Source organism: Adelges cooleyi, unplaced genomic scaffold, assembly GCF_023614345.1.
Source record: "Adelges cooleyi isolate 19-005CV unplaced genomic scaffold, UGA_ACOO_1.1 ACOO_flye_CR_arks_rails_tigmint_CR_PRNA_14, whole genome shotgun sequence".
NCBI classification, from domain to species: Eukaryota; Metazoa; Arthropoda; class Insecta; order Hemiptera; family Adelgidae; genus Adelges; species Adelges cooleyi.
The window spans coordinates 444482-470735 of NW_026095795.1; the positions used below are offsets into that span (position 1 = coordinate 444482).

Sequence of the window (26254 nt, forward strand, 5' to 3'; positions counted from 1 at the left end):
GTCCTGTCCGTTTCCGCAGTTCCGTCGCTTCGTCCGACGCCACCGGTTAGCAGCACAACGAACACACTCGGCGCACACGTTTACCTGAGAAAATTTTTCAAACAAAAACTTAATAATATTAATTTTTTTTTTTTTCTAAAGAAAATTTCGAAAAAACGTAGTTTTTTTTTTTTTTTTTGCAATCGATCTACTCAAACACTACCTATTTGTTTTTCTCTATTTTTTAACGTTTTCACATTAAACTATTACGTTCGACGGTCGCGGACGGGATCACCCGAAAGCAGCCGAAAAAAAAAACAATGAAAACGGCCGTCGTCAGACGGCGCCGCCGGCTATCGTTTACTACGCCGGTGACGCTGTCCTTTGCCGTCGTCGTCGCGGCCGTCGCCGCTTGTCGCGTCGGCGGAGCTTTCGGCATCACCACCACCAAACTGCTGCAGTCCGCCATCGGGCATCACCATCAAAACGACAGTGGCGATACTCACCAGGTAATTGGCCCGTTCGGAATCACCTAAAACGATGCGCTTTTATGCACTTGAAAATATTATGCACTCGGTATTTTCAAAAAATACGCGTTTACCAAAATAATATGTAAATATGTGCAAATGTAACTTTTTTTTCATATACAGATATATACATATATATATATATATATATATATATTTCATACTATATTACATAAAAAATATTACTTAAAAAACCTAAAAAATATATTCAAAAATATGCATTTGTATAGGTAGCTTGTTTTTTCATACAAGTATATATTTCACCCTTTGGCCAAAACGCTATTTTAAAATCATAATTCATAACATAATAATGTAACTCTTAAAAAAAAAATACCATTAAAAAATGTCCCATAAGGTAAACGAGACAAAATTCTCAAAAAAAAAAAATGATATTATATTTTTAATAAAATTATTTGCTTGTTATAAATATTAAATGTCGATTTAAATACAATTAAAAAAAACCCTTAAACAATAATAATTTATACACTTGAAAAACCTTTTAGACGTGCACTTGAAATTATAAAATAACATGAAAAATTATGTGATGTCTCAAAACACAACTTTATTTCTGTCTTTTTTTAATACACCGTTCAAGAAAAAAACCTAAATTAGTATGTCTTTTTGCGCTTAAGAACGCACTTTTTTTCATCCAAATAATCCATACACGAGTCGAAATGTCCTTTTTGAAACATAATTCAAAATATTACATTTTAGCTCTACACTTGAAAAAAATCCATTATTAAGTGTGTAATAAAGAAACACTAATAAGAATTACTGTCACGCAGTTGGTTTTGGTTAATATTCAATGAAATAATACATTTTATTACTTAAGGTACACTAAAAAACAAAAATAATTTTACTTAAAACTTCTATACTATCCTCATAGAGTAATAAATCCGAGAGGTTCTCTTTGGTTAATGTCTAGAAACTTAAAAAGTTCTTCCACAAGTAGAAATGTTTTAAAAACCACTTAAAAGTCCAACTTTGTTATGAATTTAATGGCAAAACCATTTTACTAGCAATTTTTAAGTACTTGCCATCGATCGATATTATTAGTCAGAAATATTGAATTTAAAATACTTAACTTTTGGAGAGGAGGTATTGTAAAATAGGATACATTTTCTTTTCTAGGTTTATATAAGGGGTTAAATTTATATTTTCTGATAATATGGTATAACATTAATATGTGTTAGATCAAAAATATATGAAAATGTAGAAAACTTGTTTCATTATCCACAAAAAAAAAAAATTGTATTTTTAAGGATTTAAGCGGTGCTCGAGTAAAACGTATCAAGTCCAAAAATTATACACCTAAATGGTTTTGAATACTTAATCTGCATATGCGAAAATTGCTTTGTAAAATAATAGTTTTATTGCTATTCATTTTGGACCTTCCACTCGAGCACCGCAGAATTAACCTAGTCAGTAGAAGTGCACAAAACAAATTTATGAACCGCAAACTCATATTAATAATATAACATAATGTGAATCACACATAAACTTCTGTTTTATATTTTTTGAATGGCAAAACAAAATGAGGTCCGTCTATGAAATTTATGAACCGTGCCAATCTTAAAAGATTTCAGTAGCAGCTAATTACAACGTTTTTTTTCTTAATAATTAAACGAAAAAGGATATAAACATAAGAAAATATTTATATTATGGTGATAATGTTTACCTGGTAAGAACAAAATAGAAACTGTCGGGTCAATGTATTTGCATCATAAACACACAATGGGTAGGTAGAAAATTGTAGGCAATTTTTTTTTATTGCAATATAAAATTATCCATCATTATCCGTGTGTATATATTTTATTATATCTGTGTAAATATTACTAAACATTATATTATTATGGACAAATATGCGGTTATGACAAATAAACCAAAATCTGAAACAAATTGATCTCGTTTCGGTCTATTATTATTATTATTATTATTATATTTTATCGCAGAATAAACTATGCAAATGTGGCAGCACATTTGATTATTATTATACATTAGCCGTTAATAATAATAATATTTGTGAATGTCTTCGAAATTGGCGTTGACAATAAAAAAAAAACCGGATATGCGCACACACATACAATACAATACAATATTAATTTTGTACACAAACAAATTATTTATATTATCACGTTATACACACACTTAAGATGCAATCAAATAAATTACAATATAATATAATATCCACTTGTTTTTGATTTGTCTAGTCGATTGCATAAAACGAAAAACTTTCATTTTTTTTCGTTTGTGCATAAGAAAGTGTTATGATATATTTTTAAAAAAACACACACATTTTCTAAGTCTAATCAGCTTATCTCGACGTTTTTGAGTTATTCCACATGTTGAATAACTATTTGAAATCTGCACTTCTCCAGACAAGGTCAAGAAGTTGTTGACCAAAATTAGAAAACGACCGACTATACTCAAAAAATATTTCATAATCTTTACCTGTGTTTATCAAATCGTTGTAATACTTAATTTCAGTAGAATATATTAAAATGGAGATATGTCTAATTTGTGATACAAATTATTATACTATTTTTACTGTTAACCTACTATTTGCATAAGTATATTTTTTATTAAAAATAAAAACTAACTTACCTTTGTGGATTACAGATTTACACGAAGTTTTTGACTTTTAACGGAAAATATTTAATTTTAAAAATGTTATCATATTAATTCTTATCATACCGTTAATTGATAACAAAATAAATCACTGGATTTTCATGGAATAAACAATAAACCGTGTCTTATCAATTACTTAGGTAGTTAAATATCACACTTAGTAATTCTATTACTTAACTTAAGTTTTACTTGAGTAAATATTGAGCCCTTAGGGCTTAGGGTCCGTGACCATTGTTATATTTATTTAAATTGGACATAATATTTGTACATAATATGTGTGAAAAAAAAATTACCAGCTGTAAACCTCTTTATAAAATAAAAAACAATTTTAAAAAACCAGTACAATCTATTAGCTAATTTAATTTGTCCTCAACCCAGATGTTTAATATTATGTTGAGTGTCCAACAAGTCCAAATAATTAATTGCACATGAATCGTTGCAGAAATGATTAATAATTGATAGTTTCTATACTGGCATATCCAGTTCCATGATAATTACCTAAGAGCAAACAAGTCGATACCAATGTGTACGCCAATAATAATAATAATAATAATATAGATTTTGATGAGCTTCTGACGCTTCAATTTCTATTTAGAAAATTAACTGACATGAAGACAGGTAATTATTACTATGACCGTTTAAAGTTTCCAATAGTTGTCTAACAATCTGACCGCAACACTAATAATTGTAAAAGTAAATCAATTATTACTGTCATTATTAAAGCCTAGAGTAGTCACGATTTTGAAATATTTCAACCAGATTTACTTACCTTTTTTTTTTTCTAGGTCTATTTTTTATACTAAGATAATGCTAGAAGAAAAAAAAAATGTCACGTTTTATCCATTACCGGTGCATAATATTTTTAATACCTATTAATAGTGTATGATTGACATTCTCTTGGAGGACCGTAATAAAAAACCGTACTGTCTTTTACATAATAAATATTTTTAACAAACACAAATCAATAATAATACAATATACCGAGTTGAGTTGTTTTTGCAGCGATTTAAATTTCCCATTGTCCATATTTTGTATTATAATTGCTGTATTTTGATCTTGAACAATTACCCTTAAGCAAACTGACCATTTAAATACTATTTTTTTTTTTTTACTGATTATTAAGTATAATTTTTCATCATTGCATAAAATAAATAATTGATTGATTTAATAATCATTGCAGTTTTGTAGTTTTTACACTTCGTTTTATTATATTTTAAAATATTAGACAATTTTTATCTTTTTAATTTTTTTCCAAAGCTCTAATAAGTTTTAATTTTCAAAACTGAAATAGTAACGTATAGAGTTCAATCGCCTTTTTTAATTAAAAATAATTTACTGAATGACTTTTTTATAGCTGTTAATAAGAGTTTAATATCCAAAACTGCGTTTTTTTGACCGGACAAAATGTTCAGTCAATTTTTTTTTTAAATTTAAAATTGTGATTGAATGTAAACGTTACCGTTTGAGTTTCAAAATTTGATAAGCCTTCAAAATGAAAACTACAACGTTGCAAATAGGTATTTTTAAGTGTAAAAAATGAGTGACCTAACCCAACGTGTAACGTAACCGACTTGTTTATTTTTGAAATAAACTGTATAATAAATTGTTTGGAATTGCCAAAATAACATGTGAGATCTCAGATCCGATAATTAGTCGACCGTTTTTTTTTTTAATTGCCCACATTGTGTTTGGCATATAATTTTCGACAATACTATATTATATTCGAATACTAATTGCGTTAATTGTGAAACTCACACGGGCCAATTAAAACGGGTTTAATTATGTTTATTTTTATCAGAAAATCTCTAAAATATGCAGTTTTCTCTGAGACCTCCCATTTAGATCCCACGTTACGTGGTAAACGTGTTTTACTTTGTAACGTTTCGGAATAAATTATCACATATTTTAATAGTGTTTTGTCATCATCTAATAAAATGCGTAACACAGAAGTCGGACACGCTCATTTGTATTCAATGTTGGTTTTCGAATAGAGCAATAAAATTATAATAAAAAAAAAAAAAATGTTAAAAAACTTGATCCACGTTGCGCAGATTATCTTGTTGTTACAAAAAATATTACACTGTACAAAATATGTAGGTGTTAATATATTTAAATAGAGGTTTTTTTGGATATATAACTAGAATATGTTGTATATTATTTTATTTACATTAGACTTTAACCTAATTTCTACTAATTCTAGTAACACACTATAATATTATGTGTACAATATTTTACAAGTGGACACACACATACACATCATACATTTCCCAAGTCACTCTAAGTCTAATAAACAAACGTTGAAAACATAATATTTACCTGGAATAATTCAAACAGTTAAAATCTTATAATAAATTGTTATGTTGGATATTAAATTTCATACATATTGATATATATATATATATTTAGACGTTTAATATCAAAAAAGAGGTTTTTATTTGACTGCTATTTAGAATAATATTTCTTTTCCATAAATTGAATACAGTTTGTTATCATAATATTATTATGATAACATATTTGATAACAGTATTATTCGTATAATGATAACAATTTAGTATGATAAGGATTTTGTGATAAACGTTTTTTTTAGTTTACATAAGTCTTTTGTTGACCGAATAACTGTAAAATTAGAATAACTCCACTTATGGTTCTTTTTTAGCGTTTTCTAACACTCGGCTTACAAACAATTTTCTTTGTGCAGTAGGTAATGAGTAAAAATTATTATGAAGTAAGCAAAGTGGCAAGCTGCAGTGTGGCCAACACGACGGAATTACATTTTTCTGGTACATACTTTTAAATTGTTTGCAACCATGCAATGCAAGACATGAGACTTATTAGTTGTAATATTATGAATTTTGAGTTTTTCTTATGATTTGGACTATAACAATCTATAAAAACGGTATTTATTTAATGTGGTCAACCTGTCGCTCGCCTTCTCGATTACTTCTTTGCCAAGTACAGCTGGGCATTATAAGAATATTATGATGTTACAGATCTATTATGTGCATTGTTTTTACTCTTCTACGGTTCTGCTCTTAATGATCCGTAACTCGGTCGTCAGAGGATTAGTGTCGAGCGAAACAATAATTTTCTCGTGTAACCTAAACAACCTAACCGGTGGAATATGGCGTTCAAAAGTGATATTTCTGAAAAACCTTAAGTACAAAATTCTCGGCGCAATCAGATTAGAACCTATATCCTGTATCCGGGGCGAGCGTTAACACATCACGCCTACCTATCCAGTGTGTAGCTGGTATTATTGCTATTGCCATTGCCATTGACGATTTCCGGTGGTGTTAAAAACGAAAGTATTATTATTCAGACCAAAGAGGATTTTCCGAGATTTCTCGGTTAGGACAATGCAAAAGCGTTTTTTTTTTCCCATCGCAAACTGATTTAACGACGACCGGTCGCCGCGGGATTCCCCGGACTTCCGCACAATAATACAATAATAATTACCTTTTTGGTGTGTGTAATACGTTTATAGCTATGTTTTAATAAAAAACTAAAAAACCACTCATTATGTACATATAGGGTCGATGGTAGGTAATGGTCAATTTGCGCGTGCGAAACCGACGGATTTTTTATTGTTCAACGACGATGGAAGTAATAGTAAAAAAATATAATAACAATAGTACAAAGAGCCTTAGTTCATAACTTTAGACTTTCAGTTAGGTTAGGTAAGGTTTGGTTAGTTTTGGTTAGTTTTGGTTAGGTTTGGTTAGGTTAGGTTTTAGCATGACGCGATTCGTATATTATAAATTTGTGTCTGTGCATAAGCTTACCCGCCTTTTGACTAATTTTCACCTATACGGTCCCTTAATTGGTGCTAAAAATAGAAAACCAAAAAAATTTCAGGCTATTTTCGTATAAGTGCACACCAAATAAATATTCCTTATGAGTTTCAACTCGATCCGATCGTTTTTTATGAATGAAACAAGTCGTCTCCAATTATAGCAAGTCAAAGTTGAAAATCCAAAAGTGTTTGTATGGTTCAACTTTTTCTAACTTTTCTCTCCCTCCCCAAATCTAAAATAGATAAAATGTATGATCCATAGTTGCTGGAAGAACTCTGTCCAGTATTAAATTAGTTACAGACAGATAAAATAAAAGTGAAACCAATAGCTTTGAAGCTAAAAACGAAATAATGCCTCGTTAATCGCACGACACCGTCCTCGTCCAGATAAATAATTAGCAATGTGGTTTCGCAAATTCGTATTGTCTATGTCAACTAAAAAAGTAAAATTGAATGACTTTGTTTGTGGCAACATAACGATAGTGGTAAACCGAACACTTTCTGGATTGTAGTAATGCCAAAAGGATAACGAGAGACGCCATTAGCGAGCGCTTGTTAAATTACCCGTGGTTTGGATATTCAATTGAAGCGAAGAAGATGTTTATCTATTTTACATCATTGGTCATTTGCAACCGAATTCGAGCAATAATTCTTTGTAACATAATTGTTTTCTCTTTATCAGCTCGTGCGAATCGGTTAGGTGATGTCTCCAAAACATAACATGTTTTTTATTTGCAGAAATGCAGCTGTCAAAACGATAAAAAAATATTATTAATAATGTACCAAGTAAGCGTTGGAAAAGTCAGCATCGTTCAAATACCTGCTAACGGTGTTGAATTTATCCAAACCCCATCATTGTGGATCATTGCTAAGACCTGGTCAGACGGACCGACTCCTTTGTAAAATTACTCAAGATCCTGTCTTCGATGTTCTTCTTGTCTTCATTAATTTGATTGGTTTGTCGCAGTCCTCTGTGTTTCCCTTTTGTAACTCATCAATTTCTCTAAAGACCTTGTATCCATCACAGTTTGTTTCGTCCTTAGCCATTTTGCACCCACTAAGGAGGGTTACCATCTTGGCTTGCAAAAGATTGAGAAGTTGCAGACCTTCTCCTGTTCCTTTAAGCGCCTCTTACCACCACAATCGAGAATTACTCTGTGCCATTCCTTAAATGGGCCAAAGACAAGATGTTGTCATCTTAGGACATCTGTCCCCGGATAACCGCAGCTGTAATTTGAGTTTTATATCATCGGTTCGAGACGTTTATCGTTATTAAATTGGGCGAAACCAGTTGAACAACGATAATCTCCAAACAAATAACAAATCATATCCAGGTATTCCGGATGGATTAGCGCGTTGCCGCTTTGTGGTTAACAATATATATACATATAAAATTTCATTAGTGATTATTTTCCAAAAACGGAAAACATCTTCGCACATAAACCAACTTCGTGACATAAGTGAGCGCAAGCGTGATTTTTTATTTCTTTTTCTTCTACTTCTTCTACATCTGTTTTAATCAGACGAGGCACGACTCGTGCAAAAACCGACGTAACGTTTAGCAGGTAATATCATTAATCAAACCGGCGATGATGTGTGCACCGCTAAAAGCAAAAGTACACCACAACGACTGTTGCACGACATAATCGTTTTTTTTTTTTTATTTCGAATTTATACAAATATTATTATTATTATTATTGTAAAACGACAGTATGAAAGTATGCTTGCACCGTCGCCTCCTCTGGTCCCATACACCTCTATACGTATATAAAAATTAATTCTCCGCATCATCAATTTAAAAAAAAAAAAAAAATCCGTGAGAACTATTATAGACCGGTGTGTACCAGTGCCGTTGTTGCAGCAATACCATCGTTTTGCCCGTAGAAAGTGGTTTTTTTCCATTTTGTATATTTTTTTGTACACCGTACACCTGTATGTACGTTTTCCCGCTAAATTCTCCGGCGCAGCATTGACATTGAGAATCCCGTATATACACATACACATTATTATACCTACCTACCTACCTACCTACCTACCTATGCCCAACTATATTCCACTGTTGAACGGTCGGCATTACTTTCCTTTTCCACATACCCGTGAACGCGCGTACGTTTATTATAATTTATAATACACACGTGTTTATTATGTAGTTAACACCGTGTCCTCCGCACACACATGCTTTAAGCTCTATATAACATATAGAGTACATAATATTCCATTTATGTACTTACCGCCTGTGAATTGCGCATTGACATTCGACAAAGGTTGCGATTTTCAGTCGGACCACGGCCATAAAATAATTCACAGATAGTATATAAAATAAACTAGATTGCCAACTAGTGATGAGAATTGAAGTCGGCCATTTTGGCGGGATTCGTTATAAACAGTGATAACAGTTGTAAACGTGTGATAAGGGTTTGATTCCCACAAAGATGGCGGAAAGCGGTCACTTCAATTAGCATGTACACTTGGCAATCTTGTTTATTATGTTTATCTGTGCTATTATCTTAAACCGTGGCGTTAAGTAACATAAAACTATAACGCAAGTAGGGTGGCCGTAATTAATTACAAATTACCGTATAAAAATTGTTTTTTCCTCAAGTGGCTACACTGAAAATGGCCACCCTTGTGTCCAACCTGTATCTCCAGTTTATCCAATAGCCTCTCGTTTGGCAGAACTGGTGTAAATAAAATATATGCAAGTTCTTTAAGTGACCAAAACTTTAAAACTATGTACAATAACAGTCGATTGTGTAATTGAACAGGTAATTTTAAAAAAAAATATTACTCTAAACGTTGATAACTTAATTACTTACTTCAAAAATTAAACTTATTCTGCGCTTTCGCCTAATTTTTAATCTATTTTTAGGATCCGGTATTCAGAAATTCCTATTTTTAGATAGTCTACCTTTCACTATCATTAAACCAATATAAAACCAACTTGGGTTACGTTTATTTTTGTAGTTCTGCTTAGACATACAGAATAAAACACATCAATTTAAATTGGTTTAATCAGAGTTGGCGTTATACAGCCCAAGATGTTATTATACAATATAATGTCAGAAAAATCTTAACCACATCAATTGCACATAAGGCGTCAGTCTTAAATCATAAATAAACTGAATACCTTATTGTTATCTGTGGAATAAACATACCTAGCTAAATATACATTATAGTTTTCTTGCTTGTGACTTTAATATAAATGACCTGGTTAAGAAACTGGACAATTACTCCAAATTCAAATGTTACACAATAACCTAATTAACTAGGCCTAACCTAGTTAACAATTTATTTATTATCTGTGAAATAAAGTGAGCAGAGCCTGTTTTTTTTGTTTGTTGGGCAATTAAAATACTACGATTAGCAGCTATGTTAAATGTCAAACTATGTAAATACCTTCTCCGTTGCTTCCATAACTCGATTCGAATGGAAACTAGACTATAGATTGTTAAAAAAAAAAATAGCTGAATACAGTAAAAACCAGCGCAGTAAGAAATTACCAAAGAGTACAAACAGTATAGGTGGTATATTCGCATCCTAAAAATGTCCAAAAAAAACTTAACGGGATAACTTTTAAACGGTTGTCCGTGAAATCTGTTTTTCAATCTTTCAACCGAATTCGTTTACTATTGGATATGTCCTGCCTCCTGAACACTGTTCAACTATAAGGTTTTGTAATAATAATTGCTGCTAAAAAATCAAACAAATCTTGGCTATAGGTACATATTGAAATCGACGGTTTTCCAGCAGTGATTTTTTTTGTTTTTAGTTCTAAATTTAAAATCCTATTATACGCCACGGCTCATAAAAGTCCAGTGTCGGTAAACACAAACGCTATTGAATCAAAAATATTCGCTGTAGGTACACACACTTGTTGAATGATGTTACATTCAACAAGTGGGCGGGTGACCGCGTTACACTTTTCCCATCTCGTCCATTTATCTCGATGGAGAGCTGTGTGTGTGTGTGTGTGTGTGCATTGGCCGTTTACATTGGCACGACATATACCTATACACACATGAAAAAAAGTACCTATACCATAATAATATAATATATGTATTATACGGTAAAGAGCTGTGTATATAATATGCATCGTCCCATTGTTTGTCCGTTTAGTTTTTACACTTACATAGGACAACAACAATATGTGTATAATACAAACACCGCAGCAATTTCCCATGTTAAACCTATCGTGTAAATACATTAGTTTTGCTGCATGTTGTATTACACCTAGTGTTTGGTCGGGGCATCTCCTACAAGACACCACGCTCGGAGTGTAAAAATATTATTATAGTCTATGCAGAAAGTGAAACAACATATTATCGCGACGGTGACAAAGGTATTATAATAATAGTGATAAATACTAGGTGAATGTATTTTATTATACTTTTTTTTTATATATACATTTTATTATACTGGCGAATAACGATGACTGCGGTGAAAAAAATATACATTTTTATCAGCTATGCTTCCTATTTTTTTTTTTTTTTTTGTGTATATATTGTAATTATTTTTAAACATTATTGTTTCGAAGGAGAACGAAATCTTCCTTTGAAAAAATACATTTATTGATTTTTTGCCTAATGTAGATACCTAAATGTGTACCTTCACACAATAGGTCGACCGTTATGATAATAATAATATGACAATTTTGATGAACACAAAATTGAGAAATCGCTTTGATTATTATTACTATGTACGCGCCACGTTTGATTTTCATTTCAATATTATTATAATAACAGCCATACTTACGCCTATGCCTAATTGGAAGCATAACAGTGTATAATACAATATGATTATTCATTTCACGCCCCGACGTTCACCGAATAGATTAATTTAAATAATCACATTATACATAATTGAGTTGTATGATTGGCTTTTGAATAACTTATTAGACGGCACGGTAGCCAGCAATTTGTTGGGTCCAGGAAGAAGGCATTGGACACCACAAAGATGATATTGCCTCAAGCTCGGAGACAAAATTTGAATACCAAGAGCTTATTTTGTAACTAAAAAATAAATACAACAATAGAAATCAGTTCAAATCTCGCCAAAGCCATTTTTTTTTATATTAGTCAAATTTCAATTAAGAACGGTTTAAACGTGTATTGATTTTTTTTTCGTGGAACACGTTTAAATCATTTTAAGAATGTTAAAAAGTGTAATCTAATGTTTTGCATCGACTTTACAGTTATTTTATAAATATCAATTTACTTAAAGGTATATGATAGACATGATCAAACAAATTTTAAGTACTAAATATAATTGTTTAAAAAAAAGCAACTCTGACCGAATAATTTATATGGATTTTTATAAACAATTTTCAAACGAGTACTTAAAAGTGTACAAAAGAAAAAAGAAAAAGAAGCTATTACATGTTTAGGAGATTACATCAACCCAAGTCCTGACCTAACACTATTTTGGATTAACGCCAATGTAATTAGTATCGATGTCTCGTTGTTTTTTTACTCTTGATGGCCATAATTATTATTTTTTTTTAAAAGATATCATAACAAAAAAATATATATAACAGTTTCAACTGTTTCCGGATAACGTCCGACGATATTATCAGGTAATGACAATAATAATAATAATAATAACAGTATTTCTTGTAAATAATTATTTGGTTTATTTACCATCTTCATCAACAACTTGCATCATCGCATCGCCTCGTGTGATTTTTCGCCTATTTTAAAACAATCCACTGTGTTATACAACAGCTGCTGTAATTTCGTTTGCAGTTTTTCTGTTCATAGTAGTCTAAAGGACAGCTAAAACACAGTAATGCCGGTGTATATTAGAGAGGCATCACATCACAAGTACTTGGTCCATGTTATTCCAAATGTGTAATTAACCCGTTCTGGTTTATCTTTGAAATGTTGTAAAATTTCCTTTTTTTTTTTTTTACAACTGAAACAATTATTGATGACACAACAGTTACAGGTCGCCCTATTAATAGTATATAGTAACGGTTAGGTTACATGATTTAATAGCAACATACCAAAGAAGAACATACATTTTCAATACTAAAGTCTTTGAATTTGTTTTTCTGGATATTCGTTAATCTAGAAGAGTTTGTGATGAAAAGAAAGATTCAACAGAAATTCAAAGGTCAATTCTTTGATTTTAAAACCAGTTTGAAAAATGGATTTTCAACACTCCAAAGCTAATATGCTAAACAATTTTTAAAGATTAGAAATTAGCAGTTGAGAAAATTAAAGAGAAAACAAGGAGAATAAATTGAGATGATTAATGGAATATTGAAACAAGAAAGAAATTTAAAATATAGCAAAACGGGTAACTAACAGTTTTGTAGACGGATTTCGAAGTAGAGGTAGGTTAGGTTTGGTTAGGTTTGGTTAGGTTGGTTAGGTTTGGTTAAGTTAAGTTAGGTTAGGTTAGGTTAGGTTAGGTTAATTTGTATGTGTATTAAAGTTTGTATTTTAAAATGCGAGTCTACTCCATGAAGGGGGAAACAGGATTTAAAAAAAAGATGTGCAATTGTAATGTATCAATAAACGATGCTTACCGAGAAGGACAAAACAGAGTAAAGCACAAACAGTTCCCTACTCGGATTGGGCGATTCAATAATAATAATAATAATATAAAAAATAGGTTAGGTTAAATCAAACAAGCAATGTGTGGTATAGAGTTGATAGCCAAGGGGGTTCTTAACAATCCCCCCCCCCCGATATTTTCTGGTTTGTTTTTTTTTTTCAAAAAAAAAGGGGGCTTTGACACAAACGTCGTTTTGGATTTCACTTTGGAACCGACTTTCGTTTTTCAATTTATCCACAACGCGGACGTTGAAATATGTTATTCATGAAAGTTTCTCTCGGAAGTCATTATATTAATAGAAGTCTCGGAAAGAGTATTGCTTACAATAATAATAATTGCTTAATTATATTTATATTCGGCCGCTTCCACCGATATTTACCTATTTGCATAATTACTAACGGTGAAGAGCCGGTGCTATTTTTCTACGAACGCCGAGTTTGTTTTTTTGTGTTAATTATGAAAATGTACTGCTGTTAATCATAATGCAAGTAGGTGTAGAGGTTTCTTGGCGAAGGATCTAGGCAAGTATAATCTCCTATAATTTATTTATACAGCGCTTGTATGTATAATACACATACGCATATGTCAACCGATGATAATATTATTTTCAATGTGACTTTTAAATGGGTATTAATAATATTAGCGTTAATTAATACAAGCGAGACGCCTAGTTTTTGCAGTAAAAAAATAATAGTAAACACCGCTGCGGATGAGTCTTTGGCAAGCTAATCTATTTATATGTATATATATATACATAGCGTACATGGCAATATAATGTAGGATGGATAGATATACTTATATAGGTAGGTTATACCTGCATAATATATGGTATACGAATTCCGGCCTCCGGGCTCCAATTAAATGGACGGTTTTTCTGATGGGTAAACTCAATTTGTTCGTCGACGACTTTAATAATATGAGAGAAAGAGAAAGTGCTGGGGCAGCTATACCGTTTTAAGTCGACACCAATAGGAATCAATAAAGTCCGGGTCTGCAAGTGAACTGCAAGTTGAACTGAAAACCCTTAAAATATACACACAATATATGGCATTTGTCTACACATTTATATACTTGAGTCGAGGCGCCTTTATTTAAAAAATAAACATAATTCATAATATTATAATTTGGCTCAATACTATTTTCAAAAAATAAAAATAAATAATCTAACCTAACCTAACCTAACTTTTTTTTTTCGTTTAAATTGCCCAGTCCGAGGAGGGAATTAAACCTAACCTAACCTAACCAAACCTAACCTAAACCTAACCAAACCTAACCAAACCTAACCAAACCTAACCTAACCTAACACCATTACAGTATATCTAATAAACAAACACTTATTAAACCAATAGGAATTACTGCACACAGTTTGTTTGGTTAAAAATTATATGTTTAATTGTTTTGAGTAATTTTATACGATCGAACAATATTATAATGATAATATTATGAAACATAATATTATATAAAAAAGTTAAAATAGTTTTTATGCATTCCCTGCAAACCTAACCAAACCGCACTCGAATAACAAATAACTGCTGATTTTTTTAGGTATTATTCATTTGGCGGTAGAAAGTATGAATGAGCGAAAAACAGCTTTAGCACAGTAATAGATAATATTTTTAATACTATTTAGATAGTTTTAGCGGGAGACATTACAAAAGAAGTGTCAATGGTTAAATAAAAATAATTAAGTTTGAGTTATATATAAAACAAATTTGATTAAAAATAAATAATTACAATTTCATAGATTTTTTTTTAAACATATTTAATTTATGTTATCTAACAATATTATTCTAAAATTACTACATATTTACCTTTTTTTAGTATCTTTCAGAGCACTATCGGCTGATGAAACCTAAATGGGAACTTACAACTTATAAACTTTTTGCATTAAGAATAATTTGCTGAAAATATTGACTGGTCGTCGACCAATTTTTGGATGATTAATAACTTTAAAAGCAATTATGCAAAACTGGTTATCGACCAATCAACATTTTATAGTAAATTATACTACTTTAAAAATGTTGATTAAATATGTGCTCTGGAAAAAAAAGATAAATATGTAGTAGTTTTATTATATTGTAAAATAACATAAATAAAAATGCTTTTAAAAAGAAAGACTATAAAATTGTAATAATTATAATTTTTATAATCCGAGAAAATGAGTGTCTTGAGTTAAATTTTGTATTATTTAAATTCATTTTAATTGATCAAATTAAATGATTTGAAACAAGACTAGGTTAACATATACCTACAATTATTGTACTTGAACTGTTGAAATGTCCAAATTATTGTGTTTATTTTATAGAATTTTAACCAATCCACTTATTTGTATACAGTTGTACTTATTGGTTTTAATTAGTGTTGCTGAATATAATTAACGATAGTATATTATTAGTAGTATTGTACTACAAATATACTAAATAGTATTATGTAGTTTTTTACTCATGCATAGAATTGGTCAAGTATTATATTGTACAACATGTACCTATATATAATTTGTATTATTATTATTTGACCGTCTTGTGTTGTGTAAGTTTAACAATGTCATTGATCACATAAATCTTCCAAAGATTAATGTCTCTCATAAATTATCAATTTTATTTACAGTTGAACTCTATTAAAACAGACAAGGTATAATAAAGTGGATTATTAAGTTAATTTCCATTTAGAACATAACAACACTATGAGGATAGTATAAAGGTTTTAAGTAAAAATTATTTTTTTTTTTAGTGTTCCTTAAGTAATAAAATGTATTTTTTCATTGGATTTTAACCAAACAAACTGCGTGACAGTAATTCTTATTATAGTGTTATTAATTAGTGTTTCTTTATTACATATTTTATAATGGATTTTTTTTTTTTTTACATAATATGGTGAATGCATATTTTTTAGGTTATTTAAGTACATTAGTTATTAATATATATATATATATATTTTTTTTTTTTGGTTGCGCGCAACCGCTTTTGAGAATTGGATTACAAGTTGTAATACTATTTTTTTTCCCTGAAATTTCGTCTGGTTTTCTAAATGCAGCACAGTTGTCGTTGGCGACTGATATTTTCTCTTCAAATATGCAACAATCGATCATGATCGGCCGTCAATGGTCGATGAATGACTTTCATGAGAACAAAATACACATAAACGACTGATGCGAACCGTATCCAGACTATGTCAACGATTTTTGTATCTTCTATATCAGTCTCCACTATCGCTTACGGTTATTGTTGCCATTTTAATAGGTTTCATATTATTATAGTGCGTTCGGTCTAGAAACCTTATGGATTCGAATGTATTGAAGTTTGCTCTTCGTGAAGTTTTAAGACACACGACTTGAGTCCCCTCGTTTATTGAACATGGCCTGATTAAGACGTTTTCAACCACAAGACAGAATATCTTTGTAGTCCCATTGCCATACATATTAAATAAATAACTCTCCGTTTACTTTTACTAGGAGCCAATTGAATGACAATAACAATAACCGTTTTCTTTTTACATTAATGTTTAATTTTTACCGACACTTAACTTATCCCATCTCGAAATTCAACCCCAATACATTTTAAAAGCTCAAAGCAACTCCAAAAAGTAACAAAATGACCTGTATATTTCAACCATGCCTAAACCTAACTGATCTTTTATCAACTGTTAACTATTTTCTTATCACTTATACTTTATCAGCTGTCTCGTATCACCATCCATAATCAGCTGTTTTTATCATTGTGTTCTTATCAATAATCCTTTATCAGATGATCTTATCAGCATACGAGACGCTAATTATTGAATGACCAGCGGCCCAAAATCATGGCAATGTTAATAAAAATAAGGCTTGCTAGTGGGAAATATAATTTAAACTCGTTTAAAAAGTTCATCTTAGAGCAACATTTTGATATGGCCCACTTCACCACTGAGGAGAACCTCATACCGGTGAAAGTGGAATACTATTGACAAAGCTTTAAAATAATAAAAATAGCAATTGGTAGAAAATATAAATATAAATTGGATTGGATTAGATAGATTCACATGTACACCAAATGAAACCAATGTGTTAATGTTTGAATAATATCTTTTTGGGATGCTCACAACTTGCATCTTGGGGCCATATGCATGTTCTTAAAGATTCTGCCCATCTTGCCTAATGAATAGTGTATTGCTCCTCTCAGACATTACAATATGAACTTCATGAAATCAATTTTTTTTTTTTTTGATTTGCTACTGTTATTGATTTACAGACCGTTCCAAAACGAACACAATAAGTGCTATCCGTATATTGCATTCGTTTTACGGTTTATACTTTCACGAGTATTATGTATAGATGTGAATATACATTTTCTGTTTTCAATAAAAAACATACCGGAAATTTTTGTCGACACGCCACGTAGATTCGTCACTTCCATCTTGTGATTTCTTCTTGACCGGTCGAACTCTTCATGGACGTTTCTGTATTATTATTATTTAATCGCCGTGGAATCAAATTTTTTACAATAGAATGCAAAAAAAAAAAATCAATATGTTTACCTGTTTCCCACGCCATAACGGTATTCGACAAAAGATCAGGTCTTCGCGTCTGTCCAAATGGCCAAATTTTATTACTTTGTTACATAACAAGATCATTTTTTTTTCAACTTTATTTTATCACTTACTCTTTCTCACTACTTTTCTCTCCAACCCAACCTTATGCTTTTTTTAAGCTTATCAAGTAAAAAAAAACAATAATTTAGAGTACATAATATTGTGTTGAAACGTTTTCAATATTCTAAACGACAATATTATAATATTTTTTTGTACCGATAACTAAAGGTAAGGTAATCTGTGACCTAACCTAAGTTTTTATAATTATTAGTATTTATTTAATCACAAATAGTCAGAAGAATTGGCAATAAGAAAATTATTAACATCCATTTCTTACATTAAATACAATTTTTAATTTAACATGTGTAGAAAACTATTTTATACAGTTGGTACTCCTGCACGGTAGGTTGGTACAGTGACCGAGACAAGCATCAAATACATAATATTACAGTTTTTGGTGTACTTAACACGTGCAACAGGCCTTCCTGTTGCACTGAAGATTCAATCATTCTAATTCAGTTTTTAAACTTTAAAACTAATTTTTTAACATACTAAACTGAGAATTGTTATTTATTAAATGTATAGAAAATATTATAGTATTTCATGAATATCTCAAGTAAAATGTAATCCCTCTAAACAATTTTGTCTAGGTAGGTATTAATAACAATCATTTAGTAGAAAATTATTATTATTTTAACCGATTTCCCCGTTGGTGATGATTTATTACCGAACGTTTCTATATTTTAGACAGCACTTATAATATGTATAATATAGACAGGTTTTTTTTTTGTCTATACTTAATACTCCTCACGACTGATCGTGTGTACCTGATATAATAACAATGTTCGATGCATGTCCATTTCTGAATGGTACGCTTGCATGTGATTAGAAAACGTCCATCCAATAGTGTATAATTGTTATTATATTGTAATTTAAGAATATTATTTGGTATTTTTGGTGTTGCATTAATGACGTGCACGGGATATTTGAAAGTAAAAGAAGGAAATTGGGCACTAAACCGTTTCCATAGATTGTACAAGAGAACTGTATAATTATTAACAACTTTGTCTTGCTACACAACTTGACTGTACTTAACCATATATTATTAAAAATAGCTTTTGCTTTAATCCATTTGAATCTATCCTCAATGGTCTTCATGCACATTTATTATGATCACCTGTGGGTCTTTACCTCACACAGGGTCCGCCCAAATTAGGAGTTTGATACATTTGGTGCACTCGTTCTGTGTTCTTCTCCTGTATACTTTATCTTCTGAATTTGGACCATATATCCGTCAAAGTATTATTCTCTCCAATATGTGTACGTTAAAAATGGTAGCAGACAATTCCAATACAGTCTATAAAAATACCAAGACTCCAAGTGAACACCAGGATCACCATCAGGTCTAAATGGGGAATGTAGAGACTTAAAAATGTGCAAAAAAATCAACCCTGCGGTGCGTGACATGATTCGTTGATAGAACTTCTTATGATATAATCCACCTTACAGTTATCTACCAACTTATCGTATGAAATAACATTGTCGCCTATTTAAGCACTACTCTTAATATAAATAAATAATGAACGATTTCTGGCGGTGTTAGGTGCACTCCAAGTGTATTAGGAGTCCTATTTCAATCCTGACTAACAGGACTTTCCGCAAAAGGGCTAGTACCACAGATTAGATAAAACCAGAATAGTACAAAATATATTCGTGAACCAGATGGTGCTCGAGTAGTTTTTTACCTTTTGATCAGAAGTTTTGACAGTTTTTTTCGAGGAATAATAACTCTTGTTGGCCACATCAAAGTATATCCAATTTATTTTTTGTGTGTGATCAACCCTAAGGTTAGTTTTGCAGTTTCCCATAGTTTCTCCACTCATCTCTATTACCTGCTAGCCTCTCTTCCATTCCTTGTAATTTTCTAAACCTGCATCGGATATCATCTTTTTAATGTAAGATTCTTGGTTGTCCTCGATCTCTTTTGCTATTTATCTTTCCTTCTATTATAATTTAAAGAACTTCTTCTTCGTGTCTCAGGACATGACCAATCCTATTCTATCTTCTTTCTTTAGCAGTTCAGCTTTTTTTTAGCAGTTTCCTTACACTTATGCTCATGATTTTAGAGCACAGTAGGTTTCTATTGTTCGTGAATGCTGTTTTTGCTTGAGCCATCTTTGATTCCATGGTAGATTTTCCATCTTGGTTAATTATACAACCAAGATTACTGAAGCTGTCCACTTGGTCGAGTGTGTGGTTATCAATATTAATTTCTAATCTATGAATTCTACATAATATCCAATATCTCAACCAATATGTATATTTTTTTCCAGGACCGCCACGTGCAATTTGTCGTCAGTCCCGTGGCATCGTCCCGCGAACACAACGTCGGCCCGTCTTTATCGCCAGCACAACAAAAACATATACTGGAAGACATCCGGAATCGTCAGCAAGAAGACGTCGACAACAATGCCGGAAGTAAGGAAGACTCGAGCGCGGAACAGTCTTCGTACGAGAACGCCGTTACCGTCGATCATTCCAGGCAAAGGTCTATGTCGTACGTGACGACCGGTGCGAGCAACGTGCACCACCAACACGGGATAGCCGACTTACCCAGATACCAACAACACGAGTCCCTCATCAACAACAACAACAACAACAACTATTACCCCACGAACAGGAACGGCGGACCCGACACCGTCGGACTGCTTTCGCCGCCTCCGCCTCCTCCGCCTCCTGCTTTCCAAGCACTTCCGCCGACGCCAGACTATTCGGCCAACAGGCGGCGCATCGCCAGCGGAGGAAACAATCAAAAGTATCAACAACAACAACAACAGTACCAACAACAACAACTTCCCAGCCTCCAAGCGCTGCCTCCGCCGTCCGATTTGAACGGTCACGCCGGACACTACATACAGCCCAAGCAGGAAGCCAACGACAATTTCTTCTACAGACCCGACGCAACTCACAACGTCGGCCAAGACGTTTATCAAAGCGCTGCGCCGTCGCCGTCGACAGTAGCCAATCAATATCCGTATTTCGGCGGCAACCAGCCGTCGCCGTCGCCGCCGCCGCCCACTGTGTTCCCGTTCAAACCGTCGCCGGCGCTCGACCCGGAACCGCCGCGGGAACCGAGCAACGACGACAGCGAAATCGAACAGCAGATACGCCAACAGCTGCAGTCGAGCGTGCCGACCTCGTCGTCCGGGTCCGTGTCGTCGTCGGCCATCAACAACCTGTTGAAAAAGCATAATCCAAACACCCGGTTCACGATTCTGAACGCCCCGGACGACTTCAACATGGCCAACCTGTCGGCGCTGCCCGGCCTGCCGGCCGACCTGTTGGCCGGGTCGTCGGGCCAAAGCGAATTCGTCCAGGTGGGCGCCAACGGGCAGCAGCTCATCCAGTTGCCGCCGGGAATCGACGTGTCCAGCATACCGGGTCTGAGCAACGCCATAAAGAGCATATCGGCGGGCGCCGACGGCAAGACGTCCAACACGGCCGCCGTGAAGACCGTCGTGATCCGACAAAAGCCGACGCCGAGCAACTCCACGGCCACGACCACCACGACGACGACAACGGCGAAACCGCCCAGCGTCGTTCTGGAAGAGCTCACCCGGAACGTGCTGCCTCCCGGCGCCGACTACCAGGTGATCCGGCACGATCCCGAAATGGGTCTCCTGGAACAAGTGCAACTGGACGCCCAGAACAAGTTCGGCTCGGCGCCCGGCTCGGCGCCGTCGTCCAACAAGAAGGTGACTTTCGTGATCCTGGAAGAGCGGCCGGACGGCACGGTCCGCGTGCAAGGCGTACGAGACAACAGCGGAGGCAGTAGCGGCGGTGTCTCGGGATCCGCCGGTGTCGCAGGCGACAGCTCGGCGTCGGCTTCGTCGTCCACGTCGTCCGAGTTGAACACGATCATCGACAAGCTCAACAGGGGCGAGCTCAAGTTGCCGCCCAGCAGCATTTCGAACAGCCCGAAAAAGTCTACCGCGAGCAAGTTCCCGGCCATCCTAAAGCCGGCGTCGACCACCGCGACAAAGGCAGCCGCCACTTCGACCACACTGGCTCCCGTGCCGACGCCGCTTTTGGTGGACCGGTTCAACGACCACGACACCTACGCTCAGTTGAGGCCGTCGTCCGTGTACAAGGGAACGACGTCGTCCCAATCGGGATCCACCTCGATCAATCACCAGATCAACACCGGCAAGAAGAAACCCTCAGACTATTTTGGCGAATACTCGGACGACTTGGACTTTGTGAAACCTTCGGCAGGCGATCCGGACAAACGGCAACCGAACAGCGACGTTTTCTTGCCGACCGCCATCACCGCGGTCAACTCGGCCACCACTGCCGGCAAACCCCAGCACTACACGCCCACCAGCACGTCCAGGCCCAGCACGGTGTCCTGGAGTAAACCGTTGGGCAACATCAAGAACACCGTCAACTCGTTCCCGTCGCTGGACATCTTCAAACAGACTTCCAATTCGCACGAACCGCCGTTCGCGCTCGACGACAGTTTCGGCGGCTACAAACAAAACGACGAAGCCGACGGATTCCAAACGGAGACCAACAACAACGCCGGCCAGCCGTCGTTCACGTCTCAACAGTCTTCTCTTTATCCTTCGACGCTCAGCAGTGTCTTGAAGAACAGAGGATTCTACGCCATGGCCAAGTTTCTCAGACAGTCTGGCTTGGACTCGATCCTGAACGACACCATGGGTATGGACAGTTGGACATATTTTAACTTATCAATTTATAATAGTGAACCAAACATAAACGATTTAAAGGAGCATTTAATTTGTTTACTCCCAGACTGAAAACAGATTCAGTTGTCACTGGCTTTCATCGTTTTTAGCTTTGGTTAACCTAACTTTTTTTAAATAAATATGTTATCGTGTTGGACACAATCAATTTTATATCGCCATTTTCGCATCACACTTTCAGTAAGACATAAGAGATAAGTGATAAGAAATAAATGATAAGAGATAACATATCCATGATTCAATTGTTTTCCGTGGAGCTGAGAAAATAACTAAGTTTTTTTATACATCGACTATTGAGGGGGAACTATTGATCACATAACTATCCTTAGGTTAACCTAACTACACTTGAATAACGTTCCTTATACCGCAAATAATCTCTAATCTCTCGGTCCTAGAAAATTTTCGCGTGGCCACTTTGGTGGTATAAAATAATTTATATTAACACACTTTCAGCACATAATAACATTGTGGCACTAAAAGCGTACGATTCATTTAATCTAAAGAAATATCTCGTTTTCCAAAGCGAAAACAGTACTTAAATACAATTTTGAAATCATTTTCTAAACGTTTGATTACAACACAGCAGGCACTAGATAATAGTATGCTATTTTTGTTTTTTGTAGGACCTTTTACCATATTCGTGCCTACAGACAAAGCATTCCGTTCACTGTTAGTACAATTGGGCGGACCCGACAAAGCGGACGAAAAATTTAGAGAGAACCCGCGACTGTTGATCGGGGTAAGCGATTAACGGCTTTGATGAAATTAATAGATGTACAATGATAATAGTCAATTGTTTGATTGTTTGTTTATTTTGCAGCTCCTTTTGCACCACGTCATACCCGGAGCTTTCTCTTTGAAATCGCTGCAAGACGAAATGACCGGCGTCAGCTTGGCCGGCACTCAACTTCGAGTCAACACTTACACCACACAAGACGTGGAATGGAACGACATAAAGGTGCGGATAATAATAACCGTTTTTTGACATTTTATTCGAGCATAACCCTAACCACAATACACCATACGCCTTATCATAGCCATAACTCAAGCCCCAACAAAACCATAGCAACGTTCCTGAGAAAATGATCTTGCTTTTCAAACAGTTCCCAGGACTCTAGGACCTATATTTTAGAAATTATGTCCATTAAAGTGATTTTTTTATCCACATGGCTATCTGAAAAGTCTAAAACTCAACCTGTTCTGGCAAAACGTGTTTACCAAATTCACATATAAACTGCATGGCGACTCACCTGTGAAGATTCTGCAACGTTTTTAGGAGCAATATTTTAGAAATATGAGGGGTTCTGTGAAATTGTTGACCGAGGCCTAAAACTGAAATTTCAATATGATAGCAATACTTCTTGATATAAAAACAATTAGCTACAACTTAACTCTGACACCAACCGTAACACAGGTAACCCTAACTATAACCACACCTAACCACGACATAACTCCATCCCTGCTCTAACCCTGACCACGATCCTAACCCCAACCCTAACCATAACTTTATCTTCCGATTGAATATATTTTTGATATTTACAAAAAATGTTCATACTTGACAGGTGATCACCATTAACGGGGCACGCGTTTTGGACGACAAAAAAGACATTATCATCAACTATCCACCTTCCGGGTCGACCGCTTCATCCCACGGCGCATACAGCATGGCACACGCTATAGACAGGGTGCTGTTCCCCTTGCCGGTGGGCGACTTGTTACAAACTTTACAGTCGGACCGGGACCAGAGGTACATGGAGTTCCTGAAACTGGTCCGGTACTCCGGCATGGCTTCGGTGTTATCAGGTAAGAACAAAACAATTAGTTACCTATCTTGTTAAGTAAGACGGCTGTTCACCATGAGCTGCTATTGAAATGTATGCATTGATTATCACTTTTAGGGTCCAAAACTCACACGTTGTTCGCTCCTATCAACCGAGCATTTTTGGGCAACAGCAACGCGTCCAGACTGTTGGAACGGATCGAATCCTCTTCGGCGCCACAAGACCAGGAAGAAGAATCCGTAGCCGACGAAGCAAAGGCTTTGGTCATGAGGCACATGGTACCCAACGCGGCACTGTACACGGCTGGCATGAAGTTCTATCAAGTCAAAGAGAGTCTACAGAAAAACTCGGCAACGCCTTCGGTTCAGCTGACGATTTACAAAGACGCGGGTGAGTACATTGTGCACAAACCAAACAAAACCGGATAGTGCAATCTAAAAAAAAATGTAAACAAACTTTAATAACCTCAGTGTTGGCAAAAAATTAAAAAAAATAATACTCCTGTTTTACAGTGTAGCTGTTATCACTTTTGTTATCACCATCAACCTTCGTTTATCAACTACCTACTTGTTATCAGCAATTCATATCAGTTTACGTTATTATTGTAAATAATGTGGTACAATATTTTCGGCACTATAATTTGGCCCTACTGCGTTCATTTTAAACCAATCAAAAATCGTCATTTGACAATCTATTGTTTGCACTGTCTGGTTTTGTGTAATCTGCGGTACAAGCTTTGGCCTTGGCTAAGACATAGGGTCATAGGCGGACTTAAGATTTTATTCTTTATACATTGAAATAATTATAGCACGGAACATCCTTTAGCCTTGGCCTCTCGGCTCCAAAAACGATACAAAATAGCGTCACGAAAGTAGCGCGAAAGTGGCACGATCTAGCGGTGTTTTTTTTTTTTAAATATGTATATTTATAAATGTGTATAAAACGTGTTGAAGCAAGTCACTAGATCTGGCACAATTATTATATAATAATAATTATATTCAGTGCATCAAATATAAACTCATTACTAACTTATTCACAGCCATACATTTTGTTTAATAGATAAATCGATTTACATTCACATTGTTTTAAGTTAACCCTGAAAGGTACGATGTACCCTATATATTAATATATGAATGGTTTTATTGAATACTATTTGATCGGAACAGCACATGTTTTATCCGGATACCAACCAGGTACATTGGCATCATTGAATCTAATTATTATTGTCTCAATTTTGTTGCACTTTAGGTAGAGTCAGGGTGAACTCGGCCAACATCATAGCGCGAAACATACCCGCCACAAACGGAGTGATACATGCCATCGACTCCTTGTTATAAGACTCTAGACTTGGGGAAAAAAAAGGTACATGTTTGTGTATTTACTCGTCATATTACCAAATTTTATAAAAAAAAAACCCCCCCTTCCAACCTCCAACAACTGTCCTTAAATCCTTAATAAAATTGTTTTTTTTATTATTATAAGTATGAATATTTATTTTTGATAATTTAATTTTTTGCTTTAAAGTGTTTTTTTATATATACATATATATATATATTAGATTATCTACCTATTATAAATTTGATTAGTAGAACAGGTTTGTTTTATACTATTGAACTTTATTACTTATTATAATAATTGTTAATAATTAATTTTATT

The 26254-nt window shown here is 34.3% G+C and overlaps 1 protein-coding gene across 1 annotated transcript; it reads left to right on the plus strand.

Annotated features, from left to right (window-relative positions):
* Positions 1 to 26202, plus strand: LOC126847955 (uncharacterized). Its single transcript, XM_050588404.1, has 7 exons — positions 1 to 488; positions 20385 to 22773; positions 23441 to 23556; positions 23638 to 23775; positions 24380 to 24620; positions 24716 to 24988; positions 25847 to 26202. Exons 1-7 carry the CDS (start codon positions 300 to 302, stop codon positions 25933 to 25935), a joined length of 3435 nt encoding a protein of 1144 aa, XP_050444361.1. The 5' UTR covers positions 1 to 299; the 3' UTR covers positions 25936 to 26202.
* The last annotated feature ends 52 nt before the right edge of the window (positions 26203 to 26254 follow it).